At 41.7% G+C, this 15,652-nt stretch overlaps 1 protein-coding gene across 1 annotated transcript in view; it reads left to right on the forward strand.

Annotated features, from left to right (window-relative positions):
• Positions 1-1,639: 1,639 nt before the first annotated feature.
• ADAM10 (ADAM metallopeptidase domain 10) overlaps positions 1,640-15,652 on the forward strand; it is a 120,087-nt gene continuing 106,074 nt past the window's right edge. The window contains exon 1 of the mRNA XM_060097283.1: positions 1,640-1,959. Coding sequence (XP_059953266.1) covers positions 1,905-1,959 — 55 coding nt within the window. The 5' untranslated portion in view covers positions 1,640-1,904. The remainder of the gene's footprint in view (positions 1,960-15,652) is intronic.

The raw sequence follows: 15,652 nt of genomic DNA on the forward strand, positions 1-15,652 counted from the left end.
ATACCCAGAAGTGGGGTTGCTGGATCATATGGTAGTTCTTCTTCTTCTTTTTTAAATATTTATTTGGCCGCGCTGGGTCTTAGTTGCGGCACACAGGATCTTCCCTGCTGCATGTGGGATCTTCACTGCAGCATGTGAGATCTTTAGTTGGCATGTGGGATCTAGTTCCCTGACCAGGGATTGAACCAGGGCCCGCTGCATTGGGAGCACGGAGTCTTAGCCATTGGACCACCAGGGAAGCCCCTCATATGGTAGTACTATTTTTAATTTTTTGAGGAACCTCCATGCTGCTTTCTGTAATGCTGCACCAATTTACAATCCCACAAGCAATGCCCAAGGGTTTCCCTTTCTCCACATCCTTGTCAACACGTATCTCTTGTCTTTTTGACAATAACCTTTCTAACAGCATGGCAATATCTCATTGTGGTTTTGATTCACATTTCCCTGATGATTAGTGGTACTGAGCATCTGTTCATGTACCTATTGGCCATTTGGATGTCCTCTTTGAAAAAATGTCTTTTAAGTTCCTCTGCCCATTTTCAGATTGGATTGTCTGCTTTTTAGCCATTGAGTTGTAAGCGTTCCTTATATATTTTAGTTATTAACCCTTTCTCAGAGATACAATTTGCAAATATTTTCTCTCATTCTGAAGGTTGCATTTCCATTTTGTTGATTCTTTCTTCTGCCATGCCAAAGCGTTTTAGTTTGAGGTAGGCCCACTTATTTATTTTTGCTTTTGTTACTTGTGTTTTTGGTGTCGCATCCAAAAATAATTGCCAAGACCAACATCAAGCTTTCCCCTGTTTCCTTCTAGGAGTCTTATGGTTTCAGGTCTTATGTTTAAGTCTTTAATCCATGGAATACTAGTTTAAAGAATCAAAGGGAGTTACTGAGAAATCAAATAGCTTCAAAGAAGTTGGGGTGAAGGAGATTCCACAGTTCTGTTCAGAGATGGAACAGAGAGAGTGGTAAATAGTACATTTTTCGGGCTAGAGATTCCGTACCCTGTGGTTGAGGCGGCATGCTTTCAGAATGGCTAAGGCCTGATCTGTGTCACAAATTTGTAAAGCGATCAGAAAGATATGACAGGCTGTGTTTCTGCTGCTGGAAGGTCTTTACATTTAGGTTCTGATTGTTGGCGGCTGTCTCCGATGTAATTACCGCCTGTTCGCACTTGGCTTTTTTGGTGGGGGACTTTGCTTTTGTTTACTTAGTAGACGTCGTGCACCCTGAGAGGCAAAAAAAGAAGTAACCAAAATCTCCGTTCCCTGTGAAGTTAAGAAGTGGACAGCTGCCCCTTGACTCTCCCACTTTAACCCAAGAGACAGTTCTCAGCAGCTCTAAGAACCAGCCTTGTGCGGTCCGCAGATTTGCGCTCCCGTCCGGGGGCGGAACCCCAGGAAACCCCGCCTCCCAAGCCCAATCACCGCTCTCAGCCTGCGGACAGGAAGCAGCTGCTGGCCTAGCAGCCCGGGAACCAGCCGCAGCGCGCATGCGCGCGCCCCTGGGACACCTGGGGGAGGGGGAGGGGCGGGAGGAAGGGGTGCGGCTCCGCCTGCTGGTTGGACGCTCGCCGGTCACGTGGCAAGGAAGGAGGCGGAGGTACCGGGCTCGGTGGGAGGGAGGTAGAGAAGAGGGAAGGAGCGAGGGAAGGAAAGCGGGGAAGGGAGGAAGGAAACGAACGAGGGGGAGGGAGGTCCCTGTTTTGGAGGTGCTGGGAGCTTTGCCGGCCCCTTAAGTGGGGCGAGAGGGAGGTGCTTCGCCGTTTCTCCTGCCGGGGGAGGTCCCGGCTCCCCGTGGAGGCTCCGGACCAAGCCTCTACAGCTTCTCCCTCCGGATCGATGTGCTGCTGTTAACCCGTGAGGAGGAGGCGGTGGCAGCGGCAGCGGCAGCGGCAGCGGAAGATGGTGTTTCTGAGAGTGTTAATTCTGCTCCTCTCCTGGGCGGCGGGACTGGGAGGTGAGGCACGACCCCGAGCGCCGGGGGCGCGGTGAGCACGGCAGACCGCGCAGCGGCAGCGGCGGCCGGGCCGAGCGGAGCCCAGTCGCTCTGTGTGGCTGGCGCGTCAGTCAGCCCGGCCGGCCGGCGGCGCCACTCGGGCGCGCAGCGCTCCCCGCTCCCTATTGTCCCCCGCGCCCCGACCGCGTTCCCTTCCGTGGCGGGCTGAGGAGGCTCCGAGCCTTCGGCGAGGCCTTTCCCGCCCCCTGCCGCCCCAGCAGCAGGGGATCCTGGGGTTGCCTGCCTGAGAAGCAAAGTCGAGATCCCGGTCGCCAGGCGAGAGCCGGTGGCGCTCAGGCCGGCGGCACCATCCTTCTAGCCTGCTCGACGGGCGCCGGGGCGGGCATCTGCAGCGGGGCCGCCGGTCTTTGCCATCCTGGTCCCGCGCTCACCCTCCTCACCCTTCCGCCCCCAGCTCCTGCCTGGTGGCGAATTCCGGAGTCCGCTCCGTCGCGGAGAACAGCCGCGCAGGCTCGTGGGAAGTTGCGATTGTATTGTTCTTTACCGGGCGCGGCGATCCAGACCGACCCGGTTCTGCAGAGGGGCCGCCCGTGGAGGGGTAACAGTGGTCTCCTTCTCGTCTGAGCCGGGCGGCTACCGCTCTCCAGAGTGCCCCGCCTCTGTCCGGGTGTTCGGAGAGAGATAGCGGGAGGGTGTGTTTATGTTCAGTGGAAACATTTTGTTGCCCAGGGGAAAGGTTTTGGTGGGGAGAAAGATAAGCCGTTTTTGGGATGTTCACTGATCTGTAGGCTGGATTGCGTCTTTTAGAGGGACGGTCCCTCGGTGACCCAACTTGAAGAGTTTTCTTAAACTCTCAGGTGGAGTAGACATACAGTGTAATTAGTTGATTGTCAAAACAGTGGCAACCCTCCACCCCCCACGTTGGCGTTAAGTGTGCTAAAAGCATATAATTTCTTGATTACTCCAGTTTTGAAGACGATTTTCATTTCCAGTGTATCCCAGGACCAACTACATCATTTTGTTGTTGTGTAAAGTGCTTTATTTTAGGTTAACTTTCTGACTTCCTCCATAGTATACTTAAAGACCTTAAAATATGTTTAAAAGAATTGGATTGGAAATTTTTCCGGAGTGCTTTGGATTAGTATAGACAAATTTGATAATTTAGAAAATATCTGAGTATTTCATGTAGTGGATTGTTTTTGTTCTTTTCTTTGTAACTTTGACTGCAGAGCCAAGCATATTTTTGTCCTGTCTTCTACTTCGTCTGAGGATGATACTTTGTAGGTAGACTTCTATTGTAGTTTGTAGTGTTCATTTGCTAGCGAAACAGATTAGGAGCTTCTAGTAGATGTTTAGTTTGAAATATCTGTGCTGGATACCCTCTATAAGGGCCTTTGTTTTTACATTTGTATTTATGTCCTAAATGTGGCTTACAAGAAATTTCTGTTTTCACTTTTTGTTAGACACCGGTTTCTATGAGGTAGTAAAAAGTAAGGCGTCCACGTGAGGCAGTTTAAACTCCTGATGAGCAGTAGTCTATAAAATGTCCTTTGCTTTTCAAGAGTGAAACAGTAAGAATAGAAACTGGTGTATTCTGATTGTCGAAGAAAAATTATAAATTGACAGCATAATGTTTGTGGGCTAAGGCCCTTTTTAAACAAAATTTTTCTAAATTCAGAACTCTGGAGTCATTTATAAAGTACCATTTCGCATTAAACATTGGTTAAAAGGCTACTTGCTTTTTGATGTTTGTTTTAAGCAGAACTTTTACAAAAAGACACTAAGAAATCTTTCATTTTAAAATTAGCATCAAGATTGTAGCTTTTGGGTGCATGGAGATATTTGTAATTTAATTGTAATATATAATATTTTTATCTACAAATCTGAGCTTTTATGGTCAAGTTTGTAAGAAGTTTTTATGAGGATGATAGAATAGAATACATTCAGATTCTCTTATGAGAGGATGAATATGTTTGTGTAGATTAGAAGAAGCTGTAGTGGAAATATGGATTTAACTTTAAAGTATAAATCATTATTAGGTACTTAATTATCCTTTTTAGTTGCTTTCCCCTATCCGATTTGTCAGTCACTGTTTTGCATTAGTTTTTTCTTGCTCTTAGTGTGTTGGTGGGAAGCTGGAAAAGAGAATGTTTAGAATCATAAAACTAAACTTTCCTAAAGTTGTCCATTTCTTGCACATGTCCCAGCTTATGCTGTATTTGTAGGAAGATAACATATATTTTCTAGAGTTTAGTGTCTATTTAGACATGACTCAAATATATACATAAAAATACTTTATTTTATACAACCACATTAGAAATTTATTAGAACTTCTGACTAAATGTAGCCCAAAGAATTTTTATGTATGTGTGAATTATACTTTTTAACACAAATATGTTGGTGAGTTGATGTTTTTTCTTTCTCCTCTTTTAAAGAAATTAATTGGTGTGTTTGAGAGGTCCACAGGTATTTTAGCTGTAGCAGTAAATTCAGTCCCATGTTTTGGTTTAATGAAATCATACTTTAAATGAACTTTAGAGTATGACACTTTTTTTTTTTGATGGAGGCACGGCTCCTGGGGATCTAAGTTCCCCGATGACCAGGGATCCAACCGGGGCCCTCGGCAGTGAGAGTGTGGAGTCTTAACCACTGGACTTCCAGGGAATTCCGACATGTTTTTTATATTAAAAAATCTGGTGTAAATGCTTTGCTTTGTAGCATGCATTATAAAGAAATAAGTTTTCTGGAAGTTTGGCCAAAAGTATTAAAAGTATCAAAGTTTAAGCTTAAACTATTTCTCTCACTTTTACCAGCAAGTAGGGGCCTATGATGAAATTAATAAAGAGGACAGACTTCTTATCTTCATCTTTTTCTTAAAATAAATTTATTTATTTTTATTTTTATTTATTTTTGGCTGCGTTGGGTCTTCGTTGCTGCGTGCGGGCTTTCTCCAGTTGCGGAGAGCAGGGACTGCTCTTCATTGCGGTGCGCGGGCTTCTGCTTGCGGTGGCTTCTCTTGTTGCTGAGCACGGGCTCTAGGCGCACGGGCTTCAGTAGTTGCAGCACGTGGGCTCAGTAGTTGTGGCTAGTGGGCTCTAGAGCGCAGGCTCAGTAGTTGTGGCACACGGGCTTAGTTGCTCCACGGCATGTGGAATCTTCCCAGAATAGGGCTCGAACCCATATCCCCTACATTGGCAGGCGGATTCTTAACCACTGCGCCACCAGGGAAGTCCTGTCTTTTATCTTTAAGGAGCTCTGACTCTTCATCTTTTCAACCTGAGATTGATAATCCAGGTAGCTGTATCATCTTGTGAAGGCCCATTTCAAGCCATCCCCTACATTAGCAGTATCTTTTCTGTGTGTGTACAGGACCTCTCTGAGTAGCAGGGTTTGAGGGAACTGGGCATGGCAAGCACCTCTGTCTTTTCTGATCTCCCTTTTATAACTTGTGATCTTCAAGGGTGTTTATTATCTAATATTTTAAAAATTATCTTACAGACTTGTAGGGTGGAGCAGGGAGAGTAAAGGGACATTTTTGTGATGTCTGCTGTGTATCTGATATTGTGTTAGAAGTTTGGCTTTTCAACATGTATGAGAAAGTGGTGATATTTTACATTTGAAGAAACAGGCTTGAAGAAATAATTTTTCTGGCATCATCCACCTGCTAAGTGGTGAATTAGATATTCAAACCCAAGCCAGTTTGACCTCAAAGCCTGGGCATTTTACCCATTGCCCCCTCATACCTTAAAAAAAAAAAAGTAATTAATTAATTAATTTTTGCCCGCGTTGGGTCTTTGTTGCTGCGCACGGGCATTCTCTAGTTGCAGAGAGCGGGAGCTATTCTTTGTTGCGGTGTGCAGACTTCTCATTGAGATGGCTTCTCTTGTTGCGGAGCATGGGCTGTAGGTGCGCTGGCATCAGTAGTTGTGGCACACAGGCTCAGTAGTTGTGGTGCTCGGGCTTAGTTGCTCCGCAGCATGTGAGTTCTTCCCGGACCAGGGCTCGAACCCGTGTGCCCTGTATTGGCAGGTGGATTCTTAACCACTGTGCCATCAGGGAAACCCCCGTGTCCCTTTTAAATGGACTGAATTTAATCTTAAATGATTGAGGTTTAGTATAAGAACAGCTTACAGTTTTGGGCTAAACTTGGTTTAGCTGTCAATTTTTGTACTTGGAAAAGGGAGCAATACTAAGGATAAATGGAAAAACTGGAATAATCCTGCCAGTTAGATTCCTATGAGGGCAGTAACACTGCTGTCTAGCAGTGTGAAGGCTTTGCCTTAGGACTAGTGGGGTGGGGACAGGCCTGTCCTAGCTAGGTTGCAGGAAATAGCAGTACTGAGAATAGTTCTCAGGGGGTGTAGACTCTCTTTGATGTTGGGTGAATTCATTCTGAAGCTACTACAATTCCAACTAAACAATGTGAGAACATGTACAGTTAGAACATTGCTGTTTAGTCACCAGTGTTTATTGTATGTCTGTGACTAGTAGGAGTCATGATGGCACAGTCTTGAGTGAGAAGAGAAGAAAAAACATTGAGTTTGTCAGAGTAGACAGAAATGCCAAGATATAAAAATAGAGTTCCAATTATGTATTATAGCTGCAGTTGAAATGAGGATTTATTAAGCTGGAGGGACATCAGCCAGCTGGGGAGAGCTTTTTGAGATAGAAGAGAATGGCTTATAGTGTAGTAAGATGCATGTAGGCTTACTTGCCTGGAATGGAGAGTCCATGGCAGGAAATAAGGAGAAATGCTAACTGGGCCATAATGACTGGGACTCTCATTATTCATATAATAGGCCATGATAACTATGAAGAAGAGTATTGTGGAATTTTGGTTGGCTGAGCAGTTGGGATATGATACAATAAGGAATAAATTAGCTGCTTGATGAACTGGGTGATTGAGTCCTGGGTTAGGGTAGTGATTGTAGAAACAAATATGGGTACAACAAGAAATCATATGGAAGAAAAACTGGTAAAACTTGGCAAATGTTTAATGTGAAGGTATCACAATTTATTGAGGGCTCACTCTGTGTTGAGTTTGGATCTTAGAGGCTGTTGCATTGGAGAGAGTGTAGTTTTATAAAGCTTTGAGGACCTCAGCCTTTGAAGTTGAAAGTGTCTAAGATCTTGAATCTAGATTGAAGGTTATAGGTTGGGATGTGTGTCAGAGTTGAATTTTATCCTACTTGCAAACTAATACTTTTGTTGGGCATTGGTTAAAACTTTGCACAATCCTTCAATAATCTGTGGTTAGTCACTTGGGAGCATTGTTCCTGACAGTTGGGAGATAGAAGTTTGGTGAATTTGAGGTGGAGGGGAGAAGTTAAAGGTACATTAACGAGTATATTTTTACCTTACAAGTATATATTTACTGTCCTTCAGTTGGAATTAGGCTCTTCAGTTCAAGAATATGCTTGATACTGTTGATTATATGTGAAATGTGAAATTCCTATTTCAGACACAAATTGGGGAAAAGAATGTGACTTCTGCATTTGAGGCAAATGTACATATACGATTTGTGGAGCAAAATTTTCTTTTGTTTATTTTTGCTTGCATTAATGATTGCAAGGGATATATATGTACACATATTTTTTTTTTTTTTTTTTTTTTTTTTTTCGGTATGCGGGCCTCTCACTGTTGTGGCCTCCCCCGTTGCGGAGCACAGGCTCCGGACGCGCAGGCTCCGGACGCGCAGGCTCAGCGGCCATGGCTCACGGGCCAAGCCGCTCCGCGGCATATGGGATCCTCCCAGACCGGGGCACGAACCCGTATCCCCTGCATCGGCAGGCGGACTCTCAACCACTTGCGCCACCAGGGAGGCCCATACACATATTTTTTGAACAACTTTGAACTTTGGATTTAGTTTTCAAAAGAATATGGATAGAATCCTATACTTATGAATTAGGTGGAATATTAATTTGCTTCTTTTTTCCTAAGAATTAAGTGGGATAAGTTTGTAAAAATGCCGAAGAGATTGTAAAGTGCTGTGCAAATATTGTTAAAAATATGTTGTTTCCAGGCCTAATTTCATTTGGAATCTATTAGTTACAAAATATAGATAAATAAATGTATTTTTAGAAGTTGAAATACTAGAACATCATTATCAAACATTAGCAAATAGAATTTGAGAAATCCATAATTCCTTCTTGAACACAGTTCTATCACTTTTTAATACTAATCGTTCAGTCTTTTAAAATGCCTGTTATTATGAATTTACATCATAGTATTTATGTGGTTTTGTAGCTTTTAAAAAATTAATGTGTAGTTAAAATGTATACACAAGCAGACACTGAAATATTTATAAGTAGTCTGGAGATAGTTTTGGTTGTCACAACTTGAGGGATGCTTACTAGCATCTGGTGGGTAGAGGCCAGAGATGCTGTGAAACATCTTTTTTTTTTTTTTTTTTTTTTTTTTTTTTTTTTTTTTTTGCGGTACACGGGCCTCTCACTGTTGTGGCCTCTCCCGTTGCGGAGCACAGGCTCCGGACGCACAGGCTCAGCGGCCATGGCTCACGGGCCCAGCCGCTCTGTGGCATGTGGGATCTTCCCAGACCGGGGCACAAACCCGTGTCCCCTGCATTGGCAGGCAGACTCTCAACCACTGCGCCACCAGGGAAGCCCTGTGAAACATCTTTTACAATCCATGGGGCAGCCCCCACACAGCAAAGAATTATCGGGCCAAAATGTCTCTAGGGCCGAGGCTGAGAAACTCTGCTCTAGCAGAAATTTGCCGTCTTTGTCCTCTTCATCTTTTTAATTGTTGTTGTTATTTCTGATAGCTTACTGTCTTGATTACTCAAGTCACATAAACTCCCCATATTCTTATGCAGTTGAAGCCTTCCTCTTCCAGTGTTCTGTGCACTACAGTTAGGGAAAAAAAAATTCCAGAATTGCCCATTCTTCATCTTTGAGTTTGCATTTGGGAAGAAAATGTGATTCTCTTAATTTATAATAGTGATTGAATGACTGATAGCCAATAGTGATTGAATGACTGATAGCCCATGAGGATTATTTAAAAACCAAACCAAACCAGTTTCTTGTTAACCCAGAAGAGCCATGGATTAGCAGGATTTTAGTTTCTGTGGAAAGGTACTTTGAGGCACTTAACCAGTAGCTTACTCTGCAAATCTCTCTTCAGAATTAGTTCTACTCAACTTCAACTTTTCACAATTTATTTTCTTCAAAATTTTAACTCATCAGTACTCAAAAACTTTCATGTCTTTTTCATAACTCCATCCCTCCCTCCCCTTATTGTCATTGGTAGCACCTTTGGCAGAATTGTTTTATTTACACATCAGATTTCCTGGAAGGAGGCAGAGGCAGATGGTTTGGGGTACAATATGGGAGAAGGGTGAGGTGCTGAGAGTAGGTTTAGGATAAAATGCAAAGTGTGGGGTAAATATATATCAACATTGCAGTGGTGGCTGGAGCCATTTTGTGTGTGTGTGTGTTTGTGTGTGTGTGTGTGTGTGTGTGTGTTTGTGTGTGTGTGGCAGACTGAAAGTCAAAGTCCCTTGTCTGTACTTATGTTTGCATTTACTTGAAATGGTGTAAAGGCATTTCAAATCAGCATAGAAATCTAAATTATGTACCTATTCCACTTTTGGATTTTTAAGTTGTATTTCATAAGTGGTCGAAGTTTAATACATTTGGTAGGTTTTCACTATTGATGTTTTATGTCCTTTGTGATAGATTTAGTTTAAAATTTATAGTTTATAATTTCACTTTGAGCCAGCTAACTTTACTATTTTTAATTCTTGGAGACTAGCTTATCTGAAAAAGTGGGTATGTTGGAATATGCTTATAATTGTAGACATACTCCTATTTTGAGCTTTCACTTGTAACTCTTAGGTGTAGATATTTGTAGAAAATGATTTGACTGGTTTCTAGTGAAGAAATAGATACTGTGGCTTAAGTTTGAAGTCACAATTTAGAAGTAACTTTTCCAAGACTGAAGTAAAGGCACTTAAGTATATTGCTGTAATATAGGACACTATAGTTCCTGGAAGTCTACCTTTGTCATACAAGAGAACAGCTTTGTTAATGGTATTTAGTGCTTCAAGATCAGAGTGAATACATATCACATATAAGAAGCATTGGTCAACCCAGTGTGATGCCTAAGACACAGTTGATGACTCAAGTTCCTTAGGAAGGAAATACACTTTAAAGTTGTGGAAAAATGCTCTTGGTTCCTAATTTTAAAATTACACAAGTGAAAAGTCTGTAGAAAACAACTTGATTACAAGTAATTTTTCTGACGAGTGGAAGTGTGCCAGCCTTAGCTTATTCTTACACATCCTCTCATTTATTGTAATTGAGTTTTTCTGTAAATAGGGAGATGTGTAATGTCAAAAGATTTTTGCAGATTTCCTTCCCCCATCCTTAAGACTGTACTATCAACTTTCTTTGATATTAATAGGAAAACAAGTTTATTTCTTACATATTGCTCTCCCACAAAAAGTTGTTATCCACCATCAGTAAGATATACTCTGTTTATTCCCCCTGATGTTAATGAAATTTTCATTCTGCGTTTTTTTGCCCTATTCTTATATTTAATTTAGATTGGAACAGAAGATTGTATGTTTTGGATTCAGGAGTTAGGAAGGAAGCTTTTGTTTGCAAGCATTCCTGAGAAGTAAGATGCTGCCTACCCATGGAATATGGGAAATAATCATAATGGTTAGCATTTATGGCATACTTACTATATTCCAGGTATGATTCTTAAAGTATAATGCGGTTGTTAGATTCTGCCTTTGTACGAAGATTGGGTCATTTTGCCATCAGAGCATAATTTAAGCTCTTTGTACTTATAGTATTTGAGCCATTTGACTTTTGGTCAGTCAAGTTCTTTGAAAGGTTTTTTGTTTTTCTTCGGTTTTTTTTGACATTAGAAAATGTTTACAGTTAAGACGGGAGAAGCACCTTAGAGAACATTTTATGCATAATATCATTTCAGTTTTGTCACAGATAAATTTATACATGTATTCTGTTTTGTTTTTTTTTTTGTGGTACGCGGGCCTCTCACTGTTGTGGCCTCTCCCATTGCGGAGCACAGGCTCTGGACGCGCAGGCTCAGCGGCCATGGCTCACGGGCTTAGCGGCTCCGCGGCATGAGGGATCTTCCCGGACCGGGGCACGAAGCCGTGTCCCCTGCATCGGCAGGCGTTCTCTCAACCACTGTGCCACCAGGGAAGCCCCCTATGCATGTATTCATTTTTTAAAAGCTTGAGGACAGATACTAAATCTCTTGATGGTGAGATATAGGTTATATCTTTTACAAAAGTGTCTATTACAAAACTTTTGTGATGCGGAAAAAGAAAAAAACATTTTTTAAAGTTGGATTACCTTTAGTAAATACCAGTATCCTGGTGACTTTGAAAACAGTCACAGGAAATAAAATACTGTTCTCAAATTGTGAAAAGGGAGAGAGCGCCTTAAGATCTCCAGTGGCAAGGAGACTGAGTTATGTTTTTTTTACTTAAAACCTGCTGGCAATTTTTCTGCCATTCTTGTATTGTAGGTGATTTTTTTTTTTTTTTTTGGTGTTGCTTTACTTTTTTAGTTTTTTTTTTTTGAAAATTAATTATATGTTTTCTCCATCTTATAGGTCCAGTCCAATTATTCTTCTACCGATTTTACACATAGGCATTTGCTTGATATACTGTTTTAATTTTTCCTAACTTTTAATCTTAAAAATGTATGTATTTTCTGAAAGGTTGGAAGTATATATAGTCCAGTTAACATTTATATACCTTTAACCTAAGCTTATTAGTGATTATCTTTCACCACGTTTGCTTTATCACTCTTAATATGTATTCTTTTTTTGTTCTGAACCCCTAAAGTAAGTTGGTACCCTTAAATACTTAAGTATGCATCTCGTAAGGTTAAGGACATTGTCCTTACATAACCAAGAAGATTCTTTTTTATTTTTTAATTATTCAAATTTCCCATGGAGCTTGTAGATACTAAGTACCATGTGAGTTTATTATATATTTTGTGAAGGCCAGATTTCTGGCAACTACAACTAAGGACTAGAAAGTAAAACACTGTTGGTATGCTTTTATGTATAGGTAAAAAAGAGTAATAGTAGAGAAAGGAGACATTGACAGAATAACTACACTGCAGGATGGAGCTATTTTATGTAGGAACAATGGCACAATAACATAATAGCCTAGAGGTTATCATATCATTATGACCTCTTAGGTTAAAGATGTTGATAAGGGTGAGCCTGGCTCAAGAAGATGTTAAAGTAGAGGGAAAAAAAATCAGTAATGGTTCAAAAGGAAAGCTATTAGGCACATAGATAAACCCCAATTATCTAGAAATTTTCCTTAGTGGAACCTGTCATTTTCCTTTGATGTCAGATTACTAACATCCTACTGTACTCTAGGTTAAATGTACTTTATTTTCATCATTGTCTAGTAACAGATCTGTTTCTCCATTGTTAAGGACTTTACATGATGAGAATGTCTTCAGTGAGTATTCTGTTCTTTTTTTTTTTTTTGCTGTATGCGGGCCTCTCACTGTTGTGGCCTCTCCCGCTGCGGAGCACAGGCTCTGGACGTGCAGGCTCAGCGGCCATGGCTCACGGACCCAGCCGCTCCGCGGCATGTGGGATCTTCCTGGACTGGGGCACGAACCTGTGTCCCCTGCATCGGCAGGCGGACTCTCAACCACTGCGCCACCAGGGAAGCCCCGAGTATTCTATTCTTTATCAGAAGGGAGAAAAGGAGTTAAAGATTGCCATCCATTGAGTCCTTCCTGTTACCTTCCCTGTCATTCATGTTGCCCTGCTTGGGTAATATATCAGTGATAAAAGAAGCTCCAGTTCTGTATTCAGGGGCAGCAACAGAACATTAGTTTTTTTGTATTGTTTGTTGTTGTTTTGTTTTTTACTCCTAGACTTGTAGGCTATGATTCCTTTTGTACAGATCTAGTTCATCTAAATAAAGGATTTAAATTAAAGGAAGAAAATAGTAGGCTGTTATGGGCCACAAAGCACATGTTAATTTAAATGGCAACAGACCTTTGGAAGAAGAAGTTTCTGTGCTGGTACTTACTTACTAGTTGTGTTAAATAACCCCTAATATGATGATGACCCCTATATTTGTATCTCCAGCCCAGGACTCTCTCTTGAATTCTACACTCCTGTATCCCAGCTACATCTCCAGCTAGATGTCTGGTGGGCATCTGAAACTTAACATGTCCAAAACCAAACCTCTGATTCCCCTTACCCCGGTCTTTTTTCCTGTAGTCCTTCCCATCTCAGTAAATGGGAGCTCCATTCTTCAGTTGCTTAGGCAAAAAACTTTGAGTTATCCTTGATTCCTCTTTTCACTTACACCCTGCATGCAAATCCTGTCAGCTTCTCCTTTAGAGTATATGCAAATTTTGACAAATTCTCATTAGCTCCACTGCTACCGCATCCATCTCACTTTAATTACCGTAAAACCTGCTAACTCTTCTCCCTGTTCTCTTGTTCTCCCAGTCTCTTCTCAACATAGCAGTCAATGTGATTGTGTTCAAAAGCTGCTTTGGTCAGAACCATCCCCTGGTACATTGTGTACTTTAAAATGGTTAAAATGGTGAGATTTATGTTCTGTGAATTGTACCTCAACAAAAAAGGAATAGCAAAATAAATAAAAAATTAAAAATACCCATTCAGTGGCTTAATATTTTAAGTAAAATCCAATGTCCTTATAGTGGCTTCTAAGGCCCTACCTGAGGTACATGTATGCTTAGTCTCCCTACCTCCTGCCCCCAGTCCTTCCCCACTGTTCATTTCTGCTCCAGCCACACAGAGCTCTTTAAAAATTGCCAGGCTTGCTCCTGTCTCAGGGATTTTGCACTTGCTGATCCTTTTTTTTTTTTTTTTTTTTTTGTGGTACGCGGGCCTCTCACTGTTGTGGCCTCTCCCGTTGCAGAGCACAGGCTCCGGATGCACAGGCTCAGCGGCCATGGCTCACGGGCCCAGCCGCTCCGCGGCATATGGGATCCTCCCAGACCGGGGCACGAACCCGTATCCCCTGCATCGGCAGGCGGACTCTCAACCACTGCGCCACCAGGGAGGCCCATTGCTGATCCTTTTACATGGAACAGTTTCTCCCTTAGATTGCTGTATTATCTACCCTCTTTCTTTTTTATTTTTTAAGTTAAAAAAAAAATTACATGGTGGTGAAATACATGTAAAATTTACCAGCTTAACCATTTTTAGCTGTGTGGTTCAGTAGTATTTAAGTACACTCACATTGTTGTACTTGGCTCTCTTTCTAAGTCTTTACTGAAATATTATGAAGTCTTCTGATTACCTCATACAAATACATACATATAATACAAACCCCTTCCTTGGCATTCTCTATCCACTAACCCCGTGATAACATTCTTATAGCCATCCAAAGTTGTTTACTTGTTCACAGGGAACTCTATTCAATATCCTGTGATAACCCATAATGGAAAAGAATATGAAAAAATATATACGTTTAACTGAGTCACTTTGCTGTATGGAGAAATTAACACACCATTGTAAATCAAATATCCTTCAATAAAATAAAAAAATTGATTATGCGCCCCCAAAAATGAAGTTATTTACTTGTTTGTCTTACTGTCTGCCTTCCTTCTCTAGAATAAAGTTTCCTAAGGTCAGTAATTTTGTTTTGTTAGCTGCTATATTCCCAGCATCTAAAACAATGCCCATATAGTATATAGTGCATATAGTAAGTGCCCATTGTATGTGCTGAGTGAATAGATGAATGATTACTGAACTAGATAATTTCACTTTTTTTTTTTTTTTTTTTTCTGTACGCGGGCCTCTCACTGCTGTGGCCTCTCCCGTTGCGGAGCACAGGCTCCGGACACACAGGCTCCGCGGCCATGGCTCGCGGGCCCAGCCGCTCCGCGGCATGTGGGATCTTCCGGGATCGGGGCACGAACCCGTGTCCCCTGCATCGGCAGGCGGACTCTCAACCACTGCGCCACCAGGGAAGCCCCACTTTTTATGAATTAAATAAGAATTCCAATTTTCTAAGAGTATGTCTGGAAAAAAAAGCCTTCAAAGCTTATAATTAATCTTTTTTACTTTAATTGAGTTTAAAATGGAATGAAAATACCTTTTTTGTTACTGTATTGGTTTTGCTCATTATTTTTATATGCCCAGCTAATTAAAAGAATTAGGTAGGTTGAATGGGTTAAAATATTCTTTATAGAAACCAAGTTGCTTTTTCTCAACTACTATGTGTTCCTGTTAAAAAAATATTATTAAAGCACTTAGCACTTGTTATTCACTGCAAAAATTAGACTAAAAGGGGAAATGTAGAATGTCTTCATGGTTATCTGATTTTACTCAATAAAACTTGTAAACTTTGCTATATTCCTAAGATGAAACTTTAAAAAACCCATTTTCATTTTAGGGTAAATTTAGAATCACAGAATGTTTGAGCTAGAAGGAAGTTTTGGGAACTTCCCTGGTGGGGCAGTGGTTAAGAATCCGCCTGCCAATGCAGGGGACACGGATTCGAGCCCTGGTCTGGGAAGATCCCACATGCTGTGGAGCAACTAAGCCCGTGTGCCACAACTACTGAGCCTACGCTCTAGAGCCTGTGAGCCACAACTATCGAGCCCTCATGCCACAACTGGTGAAGCCCACGCTCCTAGAGCCCGTGCTCTGCAACGAGAGAAGCCACCGCAATGAG

Source organism: Mesoplodon densirostris, chromosome 4 (genome assembly GCF_025265405.1).
Source record: "Mesoplodon densirostris isolate mMesDen1 chromosome 4, mMesDen1 primary haplotype, whole genome shotgun sequence".
NCBI lineage: Eukaryota > Metazoa > Chordata > Mammalia > Artiodactyla > Ziphiidae > Mesoplodon > Mesoplodon densirostris.